Source organism: Thalassophryne amazonica, chromosome 23 (assembly GCF_902500255.1).
Source record: "Thalassophryne amazonica chromosome 23, fThaAma1.1, whole genome shotgun sequence".
In the NCBI taxonomy this organism is placed as follows: domain Eukaryota; kingdom Metazoa; phylum Chordata; class Actinopteri; order Batrachoidiformes; family Batrachoididae; genus Thalassophryne; species Thalassophryne amazonica.
In genome coordinates this window covers 13,353,966-13,375,867 of record NC_047125.1, presented here as the reverse complement: position 1 = coordinate 13,375,867, position 21,902 = coordinate 13,353,966, and the positions used below count along the sequence as shown (strand labels likewise).

General features: G+C 40.6%; 1 protein-coding gene across 1 annotated transcript; it reads left to right on the top strand.

Annotated features, from left to right (window-relative positions):
* Window positions 1–392: 392 nt before the first annotated feature.
* Window positions 393–21,736, top strand: si:dkey-38p12.3 (rho guanine nucleotide exchange factor 15). Its single transcript, XM_034164760.1, has 16 exons — window positions 393–614; window positions 4,960–5,485; window positions 10,910–11,824; window positions 11,910–11,958; window positions 12,165–12,244; window positions 13,013–13,275; window positions 13,594–13,754; window positions 13,847–13,999; window positions 14,418–14,547; window positions 14,807–14,881; window positions 15,420–15,512; window positions 15,636–15,790; window positions 17,070–17,237; window positions 19,849–19,934; window positions 20,014–20,118; window positions 20,818–21,736. The coding sequence occupies exons 2-16, from the start codon at window positions 5,083–5,085 to the stop codon at window positions 20,985–20,987; spliced, it is 3,006 nt and encodes a 1,001-aa protein (XP_034020651.1). The 5' UTR covers window positions 393–614; window positions 4,960–5,082; the 3' UTR covers window positions 20,988–21,736.
* The last annotated feature ends 166 nt before the right edge of the window (window positions 21,737–21,902 follow it).

Genomic DNA, 21,902 nt, shown 5'->3' with positions numbered 1-21,902 from the left:
TTTTCAGTAAATTAACAACACATTCACGTGCAGCACGGTTAAAAGAAAGAAAGAAAAAAGTTGTTTTGGATGAGTGTAAACCTTTGGCTTTGGGTAGAGCAAATTTTTATGTAATGAGTTATGCTAATCGTTATCGTTTCACAGAAATTTATGTTTTACACGGTTATCATTTTGTTAAAATGTTCGTCTCTTTCTGCCCGATATATTCTCCAAAAATAAATACGTTTTAAGACAGGTTTTATTTTGAAAGGGTCGAACGTATATGCACTCTTCACGCCGTGTGTAACTTGACGCGCCTCTCAGTGTTGCGCTCCTCTCTCATTCTGCTGCTAACCTGCTAACAAAGACAGCGGCAGAAGAGGCGCAACTGAACTCAAACTGACAGACTGAGCTATTGTTTGTTTTTTTTTTTTTTAATGTTTTTATATTTTTTAACTTTGTGGATAATTTGTTTTACCGTATGTCTTTGGATCGTCTTTTTATCCGCACGGGATCAAGTACGTTGTAAAACGCAGAACTTGACTCGTTTTCAATCAGAAGCGACTGTGTTGTTTAACCAAAATTTGACGCCGAATCACTGAAGAAACAAACACAGAGGCTTTTTAGCAACTCTGGTAAGTTTCCTGAACTGAATTTCGTTATTTATTATCTAAACGTACTTGACCTTTGGTAGTTTAGCAGGTGCGGTTTGCTTGGTTTTGCCAGAAGCACCTGCGTCCTTATGGAGGGAAAAAAAAAAAAAAAAATCAATGCAAGACTATCAAATTATTACCTGTTAAATTATTTATATTTGCATATATGTTATTATTGCAGTATTTACAATATTAAACATTTTTTAAAAAGTTTCTTATTATATGTCAATGATTAATGTGATTTTCCTTCAAATTGCTAAATAAATAATTTCTTACAGCATCAAATAGATTTTGATAACAGTCATTAAATATGTTTTCAAAGATGTGATATTTCATTCAGCAAAGTGTTAAAGTTGCAATGCATAATTACATAAATGTGAAAATGCACAAATAAATAATTTGTGGAAATACATAAATAAGAAAATAAATACACAAATAAATAAATTGTGAATACCAGGGAGGGAAAGAAATAATGGTTGATGTATGGAAATGCCCAGTATATTAATTTACTTACATTCCTTTTAATCACTAAATATAATTATTAATTTCTTTCTAGATGTATGTGTATATTTACGCATTAATTGATTCATTTATTGCTACTTTTTTTACTCATAAAAAAAGAAAAGAAATTAAATTTTTTTAATTTTCCCCTCCAAAACGTCAAATGCCATTGGTTAAGTCCAAGGTGAAATGGTGATAGCACAAAAAACTAAAGATATTTCATTTAAAATAATCTGAAATAGAGAAAAAATGTTTGCTTTCATTATTGAATAACCAATCATTTTCTGATCTTTATTTGATAAAGCTGTCAAATATCAACACAGTTGTCAATACTCTGCACTCATACCTTTTAATATATATATTTTTTTATCTTGTCCAGTACAAAATGTATTCAATTAACAATGACAACAAAGGAAAAAAAAAACAGCAATTCCTTTTATTTGATAAGCTGGAACCAGAGAATGTTTGATTTTTTTCCGTGAGATAAACGAGTTAAATGTTTATTTACTCATCAGTGTTGTGGCTTATCAACTGAGTAATACCATCAGCTCCTAAATAAACGCTATATATCCTCGTACGCCTGCATTCTAACCCCATGAGCGTGTTTTCTGCTCTGACGCGCCTTTTCCGTCCTCTTCCTGGACAACGTGGAGCTTCCACCCTCTTCACAGGGAATGGAATAATGGCCTGACTCTCTTAAAGCCCCCCTGACCCACTTTATGCACACCCACCCATTAGTGCTTAGAGCAGATGTCCCGTCGGACAGTCTGAATAATGGACACTCGCTGTCCTCACTTGTACTGAAGCTGGGCTGATTGAAGGGCTGATGCCGTGTGTGTTGTGTTTTGGGTTTGGACACTTCGTGGGATGAATGGGTGACCCACTGACCTGACCTGGAGTGTCGCCTCCAGTAGACTTGAGGATGTGGCTATTGAGCCAACCGGGTCAACAAATTAAAGGGAAACAAAAGAGGTGAAGTCTGAATGAAAGTAAGTGTGTAAATCTCAAGTGTCCTGTCAGACAGACTGTATTGACCCACGCTGTTATTAGTGGGTTATGCGTCACCCAGTTATCAGTGATTGTAACCTGGGGAAGTGGGGGTGCTTACAGGAACAGTTTTAATTAATGTCTTCAACTTGTAGTTTCAGTGGCATGCGGTACGGTAACTTAATTTTTCCAGACATGCCTGAAGGTCAGCAGAGAAGAGTTAGAATGAACCGGAAACCCACATCTTTCATTTTTATAATAAACTCCCTGAGTGTACAGGGTTTCTTCCAAACTGGTCTGACAGGCTGGTGTGCCTTGTTTCAGTGTTGTTCGTGACAAACACATCCTCTTGCACTGTCGGGTTGCTGGTGTCTGTGTCGCTTTTGTTCACTCGCTGATTGGTTAGTAAAGCTTAGCCATCTACTCTGTAAAATGAAGTTCGTGAATATGTAGGTAAATCCATCACCTCCAGGTTGTTAACACAATAACTCAAACACAATGTTTGCTGTCGTCTTTTTAGTCTCTAAATTAAAATGGCATATAACGAGGATAAACAGATTAAACTTTGGACAACGTTCACGCACTGCTTTGATTTTTACAGTGTGTAATGTCACATATGTTTGCCACCTGCTGGACATATCTAGGGTCATTGCAGTGAATAATCTTAGCACATGCATGAAGGTTCCGTGTATACAGTCAGTGGTGTTAAACAGTTCAAAGTACCCCAGTGTTTTTGTAAATTTACTTCTTAATGGGAGTTTTTACTTTCACTAATATGGAAAAGATCAAATTTTAATTTTTGTCGAATGTATGAAAGAAAATGACATGAAGAAGTTAACAGACCTTTTTAGATTCATAAAAACCTGATTGTGTGGTAGAATAATGATCTGTAGATTATTAATTGGTCAATGTGACGTTCTTGTAAAATAGAGGGATTGTTCATTTAAAATAGTTAAATATTTTCAGTTTTTGTGACTTTTTACATACTTCTAATATTTCTGCACAGTTAATTTGTATTGCAATAGAAATATCTGGACTTGATTTTTTTTTTTCTTTTGATCCACTGATGAAGGGTAAAAAATCGAATGCAATATTTTTATAAAAAGTTATCGTGAAAATACAATTTGTTGTAAATGTATATGCAGCTTTTTCTTTTTCTAACTTTTGTGCCGACAGCTTCTAAATATTCCTTAGGATGGTAGCACTTACTTGATGTGAGTGAGTCAGTGTATGACTAACCTTCTTTTGATTTTGGGATTGCATCAGCTGTTGTACACAATTATAAAAATAAAAAAAACAAATGGTGAAAGGAATTCGCAGCATGGCCATGTGGTCACTCTCTGTGAATCTTAAATTTGTTGTTGATGTCATGCCAGTTATGCTGTTCATGTGCATCTGTCTGTATGCGAGGATGTCATACTTATCGTATCATATTCTTATCATGTTTTTGTTTCTATGAAAAGATGTCAACATTGATCATTTTCTGGAAATGAATCCAGCAGTTATTAATAACATCCTTTAACACCACCGCAAATGGTGTTCTTAATGAGTTTTCTCAATAAATCTAAACCTAATTGTAAATAACCATGGCTGTCGCATCATAATTAATTTTGCATAAATCGGTTGTCCAGACAACTAAGCACAGTAAGTGAATATGATCCCATTCAAAATAGTATTAAATCACCTCCTTCATCATAACACGGAGTTAACACTGCAGAATTTATTATGTGGCATCTGAATTTTTTAGGTAGAATTTAAAGCTATTCAGTTTTGAAGGGTGTTGGTAAGGTGGAGTGTGCGGCATTTTACAAACAGCAATAACCTTGATGTCCACCGGATCTAGACAATGGAAATTGAAGAAACTAACAAGCTCATTTCAAGCTAAATGTATAACTTTAACCACACCTGCTCCTAATTTCCTCCATGCATGTGATGAGATTGTTTCCTGCAACAAACCCATACAGGCAGCAGACGAGTCATACCTGCTCCTTATTTCTATCATCCATCCAGTGTGCACCAACTATCCACCAGGTGGCAGTATTCAGGAAGTGGCAGGCAGAAATGTGGGATGTTACACAAAGCAGTTTTGTCGCTTTGTGTACACTTGATCGTGTCAGATCTCAGACATTAAGCATAGTGGATCCTGAGTAGTACTTGTGATCAGACATCAGATCTATGTTGGTCAAAGTTTCCAACTGATAATAAAAAATAAGATCATGTCACAAACTCACGGACTGGCTTGAATTGCATCCTGCAGTCTGGGAACAAGTGATTAGATTTTGCCATTGATGCGGCTTTTCTGGATGCATTTAAAAACACACAACGTGAGATTTTTATGTATTACTGTCCATGTTATTTGGTATCCATGTGATCAAAAGTGCAAGAAATTAGACCTCTAAGGTGAAAATACAAACCTTGATGGACGTACAGTACGGCCGCATCAAAGCATAAAGCAAATAATCGTGGTTCGTGTTGGCTTTTGAAGAGATTTACAGATATGAATGTGTAACTGGAATGTTTTAGCACATCAAAGTACACTATAGCAAGTAGCATTGTTGGAATTCCCAGAGCTACTCATCTGGTCTGAAATGTTTTCTGTTTCACTTGTGAGAATTTCTGCTGACAGGGAGGGAATAAACAGGTTTTAGCGCAAAGTTCCTCTGAAGCTTTAAAGTGCGGGATTTCCGGCGGAGAGCTCAAAGTCTGAACTCGGTCTGTAGTATGATGGAAATAAAGGATAATTTATTACCCTAGTTGCTCAAATTATGGTAGAACATTACAGTAGGAATAAACGGCACTGCTGACTATTGATATTTTGCTTTATTACTTTATTGTTCAGATGAGGATGGCATGCTGGCATTGACCTTTGCTGTGAAGGCCTGGCCTCCAGTTGGTCAGGCCTGGACTTGAGACAGCCTAAGAGAAGAGCCTCATCCCTTCCTGTCTTGCTGCTGCTACCACCATGTCTTTTCCACAATCGTCACATCTCAAATCGGACGCCGAAACAAGACCAGAGGTTTTTCCAAAACCATCAAAGGAAAACGTCCTGCCTGGAGGAGACAAAGGATTAAACATTCCTGGTGGAAAGGTCAGGAGTATTGTAGACCGTTTTAGCCAACATGAGCCTGTGCCAAACACAACAGGGGACCATCCCACCAATGGCACCGCATCATTAAAGCCACTCAAACTGTTCAAGAGAGGTCCTACCCCTAAGCCCAAACCAGGGTCGTTAATTGTGCTGAACCATGTAGTTGCAGAGCGGGTTCCTCCACTGCCTACAAAGAGGACCCATAAACTGCAAAAACAAACAGAATGCTTGGGAGAAGACGAAGGGAACAAATTTGGTGTCGAAGGAGGTCGACCAGGTACGTGATTTTTCATCTGCTCATAGAAATAAAATACTGCTACCAGTCGCCCAATTTAAGGCAAGATCATTTCGTGCAGATCTGCAAAAACAGATCAACAAAAGCTCAAAAAGATCCGCAAGGTACAACGAAGGCATGATGTCAAAAACATCTATGATGATGATTTTGATTATCCTACAATCAAACTCCTCCACCAACACAGGGCACTAATTTTTGAAAGCTTTATTTGTCTCTTTCCTCTTGTGGAAGGTTTTTTTTTTCCCCAGTGGCTGTAGGGTATTGGTAATGTTACACATTTAGTGGTCCCCACTTTAGATTTTCCTCTGCCATCTTTCAAATGTCGGGTAGAAAATCTGAATCAAGCTTATTAAATGTGTTCGTGCAACAAAAACAACAAACCTCAGTAATTTCTCAGTACTCCTAATTTTGTAAATAGCTGGTTCCTCTGCTTCTGTTGTCACATTGATTGTTTTTAGAAAGGCACTGTGATTGGACAGTAAAGAGGTTCAAAGAGGTCAGGTTCCACCAGGGTTGCACATTTTCTAAAAATGACTTGCTTTGGTTGGAAAACCAGTGACAAGAGCACTGAGACGGCAGTAATTGCTACTGGTAAACTGGTCAGTGGGAGTAATCACAGATATGTAGATTTTCTGTCATGTCTGGCTCCTAAAACTTGTATTTCTACTGGAGCAGTGATGCATGATGATTGGTGTTTATTTAAAAAAAGAAAGAAAGAAATAACACAGCAACAACAAAAGTACTGTCCCATACACTCATCGGCCACTTTATTAGGTACACCTGTTAAATTGCTGATTAACACAAACTGCGAATCGGCCAATCACATGGCAGCAACTCAGTGCATTTAAGCATCTAGATGCAGTGAAGATGACTTGCTAAAATTTAAACCGAGCATCAGAATGGGGGTGGGTGGGGTGGGGGGGATTTAAGTGACTTTGAACATGGCATAGATATGAGTATTTCAGAAACTGCTGATCTACTGGGATTTTCGCACACAATAAGTGATGCTTGCTTTCTAGGGTTTACAGAGAATGGTCCGAAAAAGAGAAGATATCGAGTGAGTGGCAGTTGTGTGGACGAACATGTCTTGTTGATGTCAGAGTAGAACAGACAGACAGGTTGAATGGCCCACTGCTTGATGCCATCATGTCAGTATGGATCAATATCTCTGAGGAATATTTCCAACACCTTGTTGAATCTATGCCACGAAGAATTAAGGCAGTTCTGAAGACAAAAGGGGGGTCCAACCCAGTACTAGCAAGGTGTACCTAATAAAGTGGCTGGTGGGTGTACAAAACTACTTTTGGAAAGCGGTACAGTGCAAATGTTGAGCCTCAAAGCAACAATTTTAAACCATGATAAAAAATTTCAGCAGGGCTTAATGTTTCTCCTGGAAACCTGACCAATGTCAAGATTCTCTCTCTCACACACACACACACACACACACACCTATTAGATCAGTATTAATGTCTACATCTGCCAACAGAAAGCCACTCATTTCTCAAGAAAGTGGCAGAGTGAACATGCTAAGTATATAAGAGCCATAAACATTTAAAAACTTCACTTTCACAGACACTAAACCATTATGTAAGGTCGTGAGCATTTGCAGTTTCATGCAAAACCTGTGTTCTTGCATGGGCACAAGTTTACATGCACTGTGACTGGGGCTGCACTGATTGGTCTGGATGTTAAATCCATGGTGTAGTTGTGACTGTGAAGTCTGGAGACGGACAGGTGTGGTGCCGCTGGCTGAACTGTTCCAGCAGACAAATAAACGGGTTCTGTCAGTCTGTGAACGCCTCTGTAGGTAAACAGATTTTAGCGGTAGTCGACACAAGGGCGTGCGCGTGAGAGAGAGTGTAATTCAAGAGCAGGAAGTGATGCTCGCTTTGTTGAAGTAACACCGAACAGTGTTATCAATCGGGCATTCTTTCACGCCAGCTGCATTTCTTCTTGCTGGTGATTTTGCAATCCCAGTCCAACACACACTGAACATGTGAATCCTGGCTATCACAATGACATTTATGACTCATTCCCTTGCTGCGTCATGCTTACCAGCATTGTTCAGATTTAACAAAAAAGGAACCCTAACAGTAATGTTGTATTGCTTATCTTGTACATAATGCCACTTCTCTGTTTTGGTTCCCTGTCAATAGATGAAAACCCTGTAAATTGGTCCACAGATTCTGTTAGAAATGTGCCAGTAAATAAGCAGATAAAGCCTACATGTAGCAGAACCAGAGAGATTTTTTTTTTTGGAACGGGAGGGCGATACTAGGGAGTAAAATAATCTGCCGATATATGCATAAAGATAGCATTGATTTGATTTTGAACATTTCGTTATAAAACTTATGAAAACAAAATGTAATTAAGGCTTGATGTTTTGCAGTTTAAACATGAACTTTATGGAATATAACTATAAATATAACTGACAACGAGTGAACGTACATCACGCTGTTTTCACTCGGATTGACAGTCAGACAGTGTTATGCCACTCAGCATTTTCATAATATAACACAATGTTAAAATACCCTTGGCCATATGAGCATAAAAATAGGAAACAGAATGTGACCTTTTGGCCGCTTAAAATAAGTCAAAGTTAGCCATCTTTGAACTTGTCCAAGTTCTGTGTTCCAAGAATGTTCCCTGTGAATTAGAAGGCCCTGGCAGTAATAGGAATGGACTTATGCTGAGGACGGACAGACAGACGGATGGACGCAAAGTCTTCACAGTACCTGATGGCGATATTTTGGCCTCAAGTAAAAATGGATTTCTTATCTATTTTGGGCCTGCTTAGCTGGCAGCATAGCAACCACTCATTCTGATTGAAATAAATGACAGCTGGTCATTTAGCCTCTGTTTGTTGTTGCTAATGTGGCCAAGGGTTGATGGGGATCCCAGCCATGCTTGATGGCATTGTGCTGCCATCATCTTTGGCTGCTGAAAATGGTGTCCACATTGTTTATTCAGTAAAATAAAAGTTTTCATATCATCAAAAATTTTGCAGGCAGCATATGTTTCCAAAAGGCTTATATCAGCTGATAATTTCAGCCAACAGATATAGTAGTCAGGCTCTAACTTGGAGGAACACTACGATGTGAAAAACACAGATGTTTCCCCAAGATTGAGCCCATTAACTCCTTATCCCTCATGTTTTGTTTCCCGTGTTATCACACTAGCTTTCTGCAATATCTTTTTCTTGTATTCATTTCCTGATTATTGTGGAAATCTATTACCAGTAAAATTTCAGGCTACATTTGACAGGCTGCTACAGTGGTTTTGGACTTTACATTGAGGAAATGTGGGCTTGTCGTGCTGTTGCATGTTGTTTCAAATGCAAGCAGTTACTCTTCCCTCCAGGTTTGTGACAGGTTGAAAGTAGGGGTGTGCAATATGGACAAAAATAATAGCAATTTATTGTGACTTTGACAGTCACGATAAATGATATTCTTCAAAATTGTCTTTGTAAAAGTTTTAGTACTCATAGGCAATTAGGCATTGATTATTGCTTCCAAGTGATGTTAGCGGACACAATGTTTAAGGAAAACAGCCCTTATTTATTTCCTCAAAACTTAAGCCTTAAAGTGAAAACAATAGAAAAACAATCACCAGTATTAGTTCGATCAAGCAAAGATCACTGAGTGTGTTGTGCAGGCACATTCACTGATTTAGGCTTTTCTTTGGCAGCATGGATGTTTCCACTAGCTTGGCTAGCACGGAATTCCCCTTTGGATGACCTGGTCTAGAGTGCAAGGGATCTGGTGTTCGAAACCCCACCATGGCCACAGTCATACTGATATGTCATCCATTTATTTTTTCTTGCAGTGGGTTTTTTTTTTTTTTTTTTTTGAGCATCTTGAACCATCTTTTCTAATCCAAACCACCTCCACTAGTGAGGCTGATCCATGTGGAGGAAGTACCATAAATCTTCCACAGTAGATCGCGAGGCTGACAGTGGATGCATTCTTCCTTTTACCATCCTTTTTATTTTTATTTTTTAATATCGGATGCTAAGTGCTAAGCTAACCTGTGTTGCAGTGGCAATGCTAATGACAGGTCATGTGACTGAATCTGCAGCTCTGCTGCAATGTTGCCAGGTAGAGTTGATGATTTCTAGTCCAAAGGTAGTCCACAGACTACCTTGAACCTGGAAAATAAAATTCAAAACCACCCATTCTGGCAAATTTGCTCTGCTGTGACCAGAGGCTTAATCACTCAGTAATGTCAAATTGCATGTTGTTAAAACAATAATTACGATATTGTTATAGATGATATACTCGTATCTTGCACATGTTTAATGCTAGTGGTTTGAAATCAATGCCCACAGGACCCAAAGTACTTCACGTTTTCCATTTCTCCCTGCTCAACCTGCACATAATGTGCAATATAAGGTGTGTTCCATTATTCAGCTAGCAGTTGATGGGCTCTTGCCCTGAAGTACTCAAAGTGCCAGTACCTTAATAGGAAACTCCATAATGTTGAAAGGCAAAATAGTGCCTCCAGATTCTACATTTCAGCCCCCGTTGTGATGTTTTTTGAAACAGGTTTGCACTCAGTGTTTTAAAATAATTGCATGTGGTGCTCGGGGATAAGCACTGGTTTTTAAAAAGAAACAATGTCATAGATATGAAATCTAGTGTTTGTAGGCGCCATTTTGAACAATTTATCAATCTCAAAATAATAGTGTGTCCTTGTTGGCATGTTATAATATAAGCATCTGTATTTATTACCCAGTAAGGGGGTTGCCAAAGATCACTGGGGAGGTGAGTGAGATTGACACAATTAGAAGTGCACATGTTGCATAAAGTCATAATAATTAATTTAGCGACTTGGCATAAAAAGTTCATTGTTTTTCTTTTGATGGACCAAAGAGAAACGTATAGTGTCGGTCTGTGCCAAGTATATGTGCTAAAAATATTTTATTGTGGCACGTTACAGTCACTTCTTTCAATCACTTTAACAAAAAAGAATTACATTTTTTTATTTTTTTGCTTTTCAAATGGCTGTTCACTGACCTACTTAACCTTCCTCACAATTCCTCTCTCCTTTTTATTTCTTGTCTGCCTCCTTCATTTCCTTTTGCCAACATAGAACTTTTTCTTTCCCTTGTTCAATCATTCCATGAATATTTGAAGACATCACTTACGCACTGCAGACGTGATGTATTTTCCAATGAACCGCTGTCTTGACAGACAAGCGTGGAAAGGAAAGTCCTATCTGAGGATATGCATGTTGGAAAGACCCAGAGAGGAAGCGAACCAGTTGTGCTGATCAGTTCAGGCGTTTAGCCTTTGACAAACAAAAAAGAAAGAAAAAAAGTCATGTAATGTAGGAAGTACAGAAGGTTGCAAAGGTTTTCTGTAATTCAGTCCAAACGGATAATATTTGTGTCTTTTCTCACCTCAGCCCCAGATGGAAAAGAGGTAGAGATACAGGTGGGCAGAGGAGGGGACGCCGAGGCAGACTCGCCTTTGACTCCGAGCTGTGACCCAAACTGCAGCTGTGTGTGCCACCACCAGCGGCCTGGAATGAAACTAATATGGGTGCCGGTGGATCTGGTAGATGGTTGGAGTGAATTGGAAGAGGAGGACGCGGCCGAGGGGGACCAGGACTGGAGTGAGGGACAGGAAGGGGAGAGCGAGGCAGGGGACGAGGTGGACAGGACTTCTGAGGTTGAGAAAAACGAGGTGGCAACTCAAAAAAAGAAAACCTTCCACCACACTTTGGATGTTCTTATTGCAGATGGTCACAGGAGGAGGTCGGATCCGGGGCTGCACAGCGTCGTCCCCTCATTCATCTCGCCAGCACTTTGTCCTTGGTTGGCCCCCACCCCCCGCAAATTTAGTCACCCCCCACCAGTAACACCCCAAGGCGGAGAAGAAAGTATTTATGAAGCCACGATTTCTGTGGCTCCCAAAAAGCCTTCGCCATTATGTAAGGAGCTGGACACCCCGCTGATCAGTGTGCGCAAACCGGCTCGGCGGTCAAGATTGACCGCTAGCATCTCCGACCCTACATCCCAGAATCCAGTGGATGACGTTTTGATCTCGAGCCCCGACAGCACCCCACCCGCCATCCCGCCTCGGGTGCCTTTGAATACAGAAAGCTGCACCCCCACAGCAATGCGCCGGAGTTGGATTCCTCTTCCACCCCTCCCGCCGGAGGAGCGGCACTTAATCAGGACCCCCTCTCCCAACCAACTTTCCATTACGCCACGCTCCTCCAGCCCCCTCCTGCCTGTCAGACCTCCCCCTCCACCTCCTAAAGCGGAGCCCAGGAGGACGAGTGATGCCTCGTTGCAGTTGCTGAAGCAGACGTTAGGTTTGTTCCGACCCAAACGTAAATTACATGTTTATCTTGAGAAGGTTTCTGGAATCAAACGCATTGTGTTTTCATGTGTGTGTAGATGGAGTGCAGAAAGGAAAGAAAGAGAAAGAGGACTTGGAGGAAGAACAGTGAGTTGTCACTTCCTGAACCTTACGTGCCCCCCCCCCCCCCCCACCTCTGTTCTTTCTCCTTTTTCAGCAAGCAGATTTTGTTTTGTTTTTTATATATGTGCTATACAATCATTAACTCTGTCACTCACGTTTTAGTTAGACCCTCTTGTTCCACATTGCACTGAATGATCCTTCCTTCCTTCCTTCTTTCTGTCCTCTTTTAGGCGCCCAGTTGCACCAGTACGGAGAGAGTCTTCATTCAGGAGCGAGTCTTTACTCAGCTGGGAGTCCCGGCTGCAGGATGGTAAGGCCACTGAACCACAAGTCCCTTAAATTATCAATACTAATAAATCCTTGGATAAATTATCAGCAGTTACAGTGATGCATCATTTGCAAGTTAAAACTGTAGTTTATGTACTGGGTGACCCCAAAAAACAGAACCCATAAAAAGTTTAATAAATCCTACAAAGATCCAGTAAATATCAAAAAATATGCTGGTCCTTCAGTCTGTTTACGATCATTCCGCAAAGTTTCAGTTTTCTTGGACATGTTGGGAAGACTACTGGAACAATAGTCTTCCCAACATGTCTTGGTCATCCATGGAAAAGAAATTGGAGACCTATTTTGACAGACCCCCTGCCCCCCACATTCATTCATTCACTTTTTGCCGCTTATCCGTGTCTGGGTTACAGTGGCAGTAGGCCAAGCAACTCATCCCTCACTTCCCTATCCTCAGTCAAGTCCTCTAACTCTTCCTGGGGGATCCCGAAGCATTCCCAAGCCAGCTCAGAAATATAATCCCTCAAGCCAGCCCCCCACCACCACCAACAAAATATAATTCAAAAAGTTGTTTTAAATTTGAAACTAATTTAGTAAAGAATCTTTCCTGGTGAACATGTGAAAGTTTCCTGCTCTAACATGCAGTGTGAGTCATTTGTGAACCACGTGCAGTTGTTATCCAAATTAAATTCATAGTCCAAACTATTCCTTTTTGGAATCTTTACAATCAGACAGTTTGTTAGTCAGTGGCTTTCTGAACCTGCTCAAAGTGAGCGCATTTCTTTCTCTTCAGAGCCTCTTTACCAGACGTACCGCGACAGTGTCATCATCAGAGAGATTCGACGGCAAACCGTCTGCCGCAACATCAGCAAGACGAGCGCCGACTACAACACGGAAATAATCGCTTTTAAATCTGACAATGCATCGGGAGGCGGCACACCCAGAAGCAGCCCTGTGCCCACCGCGGGCCAGAGCACCCTGTGGCAGGACCTCCCAGACGTGCGGCAGAGCGGAATCCTGGAGAAACTCACCGCTGACCAAATCAAGTACCAGGAGGTAAGTGAAGACGGAGAAGAGAGATTCAATAAAGAGGAATCAATAAGCCGAGGAGGAGAGAAACAGGATTTGCAGTGTCATGTTGTAAAGCGCGTCGTAAAGCAATAACGTGACACTTTATATATATATATAACTTTATAAAAGTTAACATTCATTCTGCCTCATTACAGCCCTTATTGCCATAGTGTAATAGTGCTTCAAGCTATAAGCAGTTCATGAAAGCTTTTACAGTTGGTGTCTCTTATCAGACAGGACGTCACTGAGGGGAAAACAGAGTAGGCAGTTTTTTTTTTTTAATGTTAATGTTCTCCACAACAGAGTATGTTTGAGGTTCTGACATCAGAGACCTCCTACCTACGATCGCTTCGCGTGCTGACAGAACATTTCCTGGAAAGCCGGGAGCTGGTGGAGACGCTGATCATCAGAGACAAACAGATCCTTTTCTCCAACATCCTGAGGGTCCGCGAGGTCAGCGAAAGGTGGGGAAAGTCAAAGATGAAAGCGCATGATGGGTCTGTTTCAAAGCAGGTTTTGAGTAGAAGTTTTCTGAACACCCCCCCCACTCCCACAGGTTCTTGAAGGACCTGGAAGATCGCATATTCTCGGATGTAGTCTTCACCGACATCTGTGACATTATCCACTACCACGCTCAGCACAACTTCCCCGCCTACATTGACTATGTCCGCAACCAGATCTTCCAGGAGAAGGCCTACAATTCACTCATGTAAGAAAAGTCGGTCTCTGGATTTGCCGGTCTGCTGTGTTGGTTTTTGAAGATGTAGTAGTGTTTAAAAAAAGTTGAGAATGCCAGTGTTTTTGGGATGTTATCCATCCACCAAAACTGAATAAGAATCCATGTTAGGCCCTTGATGCTTACAGCATCGGCACCCACTGAGGAATAAATGGGCTTGTTAGATTTTAGGGTTACTTGGCAGGACATTAAGCAGTTAAAGTTCCTCTTCAGTCCCATTTTGAAAATAAATACAGTCACAGCCAATAAATTGGCAAAACTTCACATACGTATACACGAATGCAAGACATTGCAATAAGGGAATTCTTTTTTGAAACACCATCTATAATCTCCTTTATAAGCCAATCATTTGTGAGTGTGTGCCTCCTTGTCACCTTCGTGTTTTCTGCAGGAAGAACAACGTGCAGTTTGCTATGGTACTCAATCGCCTGCAGGAATCACCTCTTTGCCAGCGGCTGCCGTTCTCCTCCTTCCTGCTGCTGCCCTTCCAGCGAATAACGCGTATCAAGATGCTCATTGAGGTACAAATGCATTGCAGTGGTCTGATGTGCTGCCTCTGTTGGATGGAAAGAAAATAAAATCCCGCATGCCCGACGTTGTGTTACATTGTGGAATGTCGGCATTTCAATATAATCGTTCCCATTTAAAATCATCACAACCTCTTGACCTACAAGCAAACACATCTCCAAGTTTACAACCTTGTTTCCATCCTGATGGACAATGTTTCCTGTTAATGGCATTTGTTTGTGCCACAAATGGAAAGTTGGTGTTTCTTTTCAGAATGTCTTGAGGAGGACGAAAGAAGGGACAAAAGAGGAGCAGGATACCTCCAAGGCTTTGGCTTCAGTGTCTAAGGTAAACACCCACTCAGCCAACAGATCCACATAATGAGTCAGCAGAGTTCTCCGCATGCCTCTGGAAATTTGACCTCCTCAGTTTCACCCGCTGTCTGGGCTGTCGTAGTTTCCAGCATATGTTGCACCTTCATTCTGAATGTGGAGCTCAGTTTTTCACACAGGATTTTCCTGGGGGTGAATTTAGCAAAGGACAGGAATTCTGTGTAGTATACAGTGGACTAAAGTAGGGAGCCCTGTGGTGCGTACTATAAGGACTGTTAAATTCCTAAATTAAGCAAGATGGACAAACAAAAGTGCAGTGGACAATGTATTGATGTTATTTGACATCAATGTCAGCTACTGATTTTATAAACACTACCCAATCTAGAGCCTGTGGATCCCCACAGGCAACATGCTAGTGTGGTGCTAAGTGAGCTCCACAGTCAATCATCACTAGCATGCTCTTTGTCACATTTACAGTATTTGTATTTTATGCTTGAATATCACATTTTGGTGGTTCTTTCATCTCCATCATTGTTGTTCACCTTCACACTCAGATCATCGATGAATGTAACTCGGAGGTGGGAAAGATGAGACAGACGGAGGAGTTGATCCATCTCTCTAAAACACTCGAATTTGACAAACTCAGGGTAAGCTGACGCGAAAACATCCTACGTGTTTCTCTTCTGTAAGCGCATGAGTTGAGATGAATTTAATGTCCCGATCATTGCGTGCTTTTTCCATTTCACGTCCTGGTTCTGCCTCCTCTGCAGGCCATCCCAATCGTCTCTGCAAACCGATATCTGGAGAAGAAGGGGGAGCTGCAGGAAATGTCCAAAAGCGGCACGATCTTCAACATGAGGGCAAGGTTCAACCCCATGCACCTTTTCCTCTTTAACGATCTGCTCATCATTGCTGTCAAGAAAAGGTAAGCCTGAATTAACTGGCATTGGTTTCTAAACGTCTCAGAATTACATCTTAGAACACCATTGTTTATCCTTTTGTGAATGTAATTATTTTACTTCATGCGTCCCTTGTGTTTTGTTGAGCAAAACCATACAAATACTCAAAATCACATTGTCACATTATGTGAAATCCAGTCATTTGTTCACATCTCTCTCTTTTTCCTCTGCCTTTTTAGGCACGTATTCTCTAAAATGCACTGACAGATGGCTGGAGCCTATCCCAGCAGTCATAGTGTGTGAGGCAGAGTACACCCTGGACAGGACAGCAGTTTGTTCCCATGATAACTCAAAAATAATAAATAGCGTCTTCTTGTAACTCCCCAAATTTTAAAAGGCATACAGTGAGGACAAACTCTCTAACTTCTGCTGATCTTTAAAAACATGAGATCCTAAAATTTGGCCTGTGTGAGAGACATAACCATAGACGTGTCACCTGCCGTAAGAAATCCACCAAATCAGAGAAGCAAACTCTTACTTTGTGATTGTTTTGCAGCAGTGATGTTCTAAACCCCAAACAGCACATTTATACACACAACTCTACAGAAAAGGAACATGTATGAATTCAACCACAAAACAAAGGGAGCAACAGACGCTTGAGCGACCCTTTCCGCAGAGAAATTTAATGAATCCGAAAAATCATTATTTTCTGTTTCTCCATACAACCCAGCCAGAAGGATTTGGTATGAATGTAGCCGAAGTAGACACTTCTTCATTCTCTCTCTACCGCTGTTTAATATATGTGTGCCCTGAAGAAAAGGGGGCTTATGGGAAGCTGAAGTTGATGCAACATAATCCCTTTAAATAACACTTACTCTGTGTGCTTCTTATCCTGTGTGCTGTTATACAATGCTGCTGGAACCTCAATTTCCCTGAGGGAGTCTTCCCAAGAGATTAACAAATTTGAATTTAATCTAGTCTAATAGAAGTCACAATTCTAGACAGCCCCCAAGGATTACAAATTCCATAATTTATAATCCTGAAACGGTTACTGTTAAATCAGAAATCTCAAACTGGGAGAACAGGAACTGGACCAAATCTGACATTTCTTCAAAGGTGGCAGAATGTAATGCGCTTGAGAAGAAGAGCAGATGCTAAATATTCTCTTGGCATAAAAAAACATTACAGTTACATGCAAGAAAATCTTCAAAGTATAAATTAGTAGGTTTAAACTCATAATTATGATGGATTTCTGCTCAGCATTCATGAAATAACCAATTTGCTTGCTTGTGTGTTTTGGAACAGTGGAGAGCGTTTTGTGGTGACAGACCACGCCCATCGCTCTTTGGTGCAGGTGCAGCCAGTGAATGAAAGTGGGAGCAGCGGCGGCCCCTTTGAGCACTGCTTTAACCTGACCCTGCTGGAAAACCATCAGGGGCGCATCATGGAGAGGCTGGTGAAAGCTCCGTCTCAGTGAGTAAACCTGTAGAACAGATGTCTTCCTCTCGAACTAAACGAACTGAAAACAAGCTGTTTGTCTACATTTTGTAATTCATTGATGCTTTCGTGGAATTTCATTGGTTAAATTGCAAAACTGTAAATTCATGGTTGTCTTTTTGGAGCGGGTGGGGAGGGGGGGGGTCATGAATTCACCATGTAATTGATACCGGTATCATAAAATTCTGTTTGCTCATTAGCATTAGCATTCATACCGGTAGCATTTCCTTGCTCAGCTAAGCTGATAAAACCGATATAAATAAAAGGCTTGCAACATAATCTGTATTCATTAGCTTGTCAAAAACCACAACTAATAAAATAAAAGGTCTATGTGTCCAGATTCAACCATCTACTTGTGTCTACATTAGCTTGGTAGTGGAATACGAATGTTTACGCAACTTTAGCTCCATCTTCAAGACATCAAAGTCTATATTCTTCTCCAAGCACTGCACTAGTTTTATCCCACTTGGAATCAGATACCTTTCCTTACACTTGATCTCTGAGTTTTCATCTTTCTTCAAGAGTTTTGCCACCTGTATTTTTTTCCACCGGTACTGTCCCCTTGGTTATAGCTTTTCTGGCATGCGCATGATTGTACTTCAATACTTGTGTATTAAACAGAATAATACACAGACCAAATGCAGTATACAAAATACATAACAGGTGAATAAGACATCCTAGGCCTGTAGGTCAGGTGAATTTACTCGGAACCTTCTTTATTAAGTCAAAATGAACAGATAGAGGGACTGAGTACCTTTAAGACATGTTAAAATTATTTGCCATCACTCAAATGTGGGTAAATGCAAATTACATTTGTGATGTACAGTAGTGTTCAGAATAATAGTAGTGCTATGTCACTAAAAAGATTAATCCAGGTTTTGAGTATATTTCTTATTGTTACATGGGAAACAAGGTACCAGTAGATTCAGGAGATTCTCACAAATCCAACAAGACCAAGCATTCATGATATGCACACTCTTAAGGCTATGAAATTGGGCTATTAGTAAAAAAAAAAAAAGTAGAAAAGGGGGTTTTTACAATAATAGTAGTGTGGCATTCAGTCAGTGAGTTTGGCAATTTTGTGGAACAAACAGGTGTGAATCAGGTGTCCCCTATTTAAGGATGAAGCCAGCACTTGTTGAACATGCTTTTCTCTTTGAAAGCCTGAGGAAAATGAGACGTTCAAGACATTGTGCAGAAGAACAGCGTAGTTTGATTAAAAAGTTGATTGGAGAGGGGAAAACTTATACGCAGGTGCAAAAACTTCTAGGCTGTTCATCTACAATGATCTCCAATGCTTTAAAATGGACAAAAAAAAAAAAAAACAGAGATGCGTGGAAGAAAACAGAAAAACAACTATCAAAATGGATAGAAGAATAACCAGAATAGCAAAGGCTCACCCATTGATCAGCTCCAGGATGATCAAAGACACTCTGGAGTTACCTGTAAGTGCTGTGACAGTTAGAAGACGCCTGTGTGAAGCTAATTTATTTACAAGAATCTCCCGCAAAGTCCCTCTGTTAAATAAAAGACATGTGCAGAAGAGGTTACAATTTACCAAAGAACACATCAACTGGCCTAAAGAGAAATGGAGGAATATTTTGTGGACTGATGAGAGTAAAATTGTTCTTTTTGGGTCCAAGGGCCGCAGACAGTTTGTGAGACGACCCCCAAACTCTGAATTCAAGCCACAGTTTACAGTGAAGACAGTGAAGCATGGTGGTGCAAGAATCATGATATGGGCATGTTTCTCCTACTATGGTGTTGGGCCTATATATCGCATACCAGGTATCATGGATCAGTTTGGATATGTCATAATACTTGAACAGGTCATGTTGCCTTATGCTGAAGAGGACATGCCCTTGAAATGGGTGTTTCAACAAGACAATGACCCCAAGCACACTAGTAAACAAGCAAAGTCTTGGTTCCAAACCAACAAAATGAATGCCTCGCAGCTGTGAAGAAATCATGAAAAACTGTTATACAACTAAATACTAGTTTAGTGATTCACAGGATTGCTATAAAAGCAGTTTGAACATAATAGTTTTGAGTTTGTAGCATCAACAGCAGATGCTACTATTATTGTGAACACCCCCTTTTCTACTTTTTTTACTAATAGCCCAATTTCATAGCCTTAAGAGTGTGCATATCATGAATGCTTGGTCTTGTTGGACTTGTGAGAATCTACTGAATCTACTGGTACCTTGTTTTCCATGTAACAATAAGAAATATATTCAAAACCTGGATTAATCTTTTTAGTCACATAGCACTACTATTATTCTGAACACTACTGTACCATAAAAATTGAACGTGGCACACAGCAACACATCCACATCACCAAAATGTAATTTTTTTTTCTTCGTCATTCATCAACAGATATTTCCAGTGTTTGATAAAAATCTGCCGCTGACTGTTTAAGTGCTCCAGCTAACGGAAGATCCTCTGCAGAGATAAAATGTTTTACCTATTTTTTTTAGGCTTTGTAAAACAGAAATGCAACAGGACATGCAACAACTGATAATCAAAGGGTAGGCTGTGCTCCTCCTCCTTTTTTTTTTTCTTTTAAATGAGTGTTTTTCATGAACAGGTCGGACATGGACAGGTGGCTGGCAGTTTTCCCTGACCCCACCAAGGTCGACAGAGAGGAAACAGAAGTGATTTACGATGAGTGGGGTGAGACACACTTACGTGATGTGATTGTTTGTTTTTATTTATGCGTTTGCAAAAAATGAGTGGCGTTTGTGTGCGTTAGACTGTCCCCAGGTGCAGTGCGTGGATCAGTACGTGGCCCAGCAGGCCGACGAGCTCTCACTGGAACCCACCGACATCATCAACGTCATCCGTAAAACTACCGAGGGTAAGAACGAGGTTGCCGTTCAAACCTAAGAGGAAAAGAAGCCCGATAAAGGCCGTAAAGCATTGTATCAGGTGTCCCACAAAAAATATGCAACATTTTATCAGCAAAGAAAATGGTCAAGGCATATGTCTAGGAAATAAATTTATGGCTGGATAGAAAGCTGAAAGGTTGAAGCTTTTCATACCAATGTCAATATTGGCCCTGCATTTTGTCAGTCTAGCATAAAGTCGCTGCACCTGTTTAACACTCTTGGTCTGGTGCCAAAACTCAATTTTTGTTCGCTGTCGTATGGTTAATCTTGGCATTTTCCTGAGTCTTACTTGGCATCAACATAAACTTCAGGGTCTCTGCAAGTAAAAAAGAAACATAAGTGATTAAGTTCGTAGCATTTAAGGGTCAAACGGAGTGTTTTAAATGTTGTAAATTTTTTTGGGACACCCTATAGATATATGCCTGTTCGGCGGAAATTCTATGCCGATTTGTCGAATAGCCCCGTCAAATTTTAGATGCAGGTTTCCTCTTCCCAAGTCAAATAGAAGTGATGTGACTTTTGCACTACCCACCTGTTTTTTTGCACCCAGATCCTTGTACCCTCAACCCTCCACTGTAGCAGTTTGTTGAGTTCGATTTTGTTGCATGACCGACGCATAAACCTTTTCCCTTGCCTGCCCCCGTCCTTCCTCCCCACCCCCTTTCCAGGCTGGTACGAGGGGTTTCGCCTCTCCGACGGCCAGAAGGGCTGGTTCCCAGTTGCCAATGTTTTGGAGATCACCAATGAGCACGTGAGGCGACGCAACCTTCGAGAGCGCTACAGAGTCATGCAGGCCGCCAGCATGATATCCATCACCAGGAACCGCACCATGCCTTAGGACGCGCAGGTCCAGGATGTTTACATTTTAAGGAGACGCTCCAAAAAAAAAAAAAAAAAATTAGGAAATGTTCTATACAACTTGGCAAAAACGCTAACATTTGTTTTTAGTACAAGTGGAGTTACTTGTTTACTACTGATGTTGATGTGCAGGTTTGCCAAGAGACCAGAGCTCCTACTGCAGATGATTTTTTTCTTTCCTTTTATCAGCATGTTTTCCACAAGTATCGCCACGTTGAGTGACATTCATTCCGTTCTACTGCTCAGCCACATTATCCTGCAGAGACAACAGAAGGGGATCCTTGGTTTTTTTTTTAAAACTTGCATGAAAAATTTGAGTGTTAAAATTTTTTAAAAGGACTTTCAAAACTCTAGCCTGTTGAAAGACACGACATTGGATGAACTCATTTGGTTCAGTTTGTGACCGAAGTGCACAGAATCTTCCCATGTCAGTACAAATGTAGGCGCAGTCGGAACTACTCCCAACTGTATGGAAATGTGCAATGACAGCGCCCCCTGCAGTTTGTCATGAATGGCAGAAATTTATGAGGATGTATTGTAATGTACAGACGGATGACAAATTAAAGGAAAAACTTGAATAAATAAGTGGATAAACAACGACTGCCCCCATCAATGCTATTGTTGTTTTTTCCGATTAATCTGTCACCCATCGGTATGTTGTAAATAGTGACCGGAATTATCTCCTTCAAAAGAGTTGTGGTTTTAATAAAAATTTGTTTCTAAATACCAGGCTCAACTGTCAGTATTGGTATAAAAACTTATAGCAGAGCCTGACTGCTATGCATTTATTTTGGGGATGGGTGATACCGATATTAGGGAGTTTTAAAAAAAAGGTTTACATGATACCAATATATCTGCTGATAAATGCATTGAAAAATGGCAACGAATCCAAACG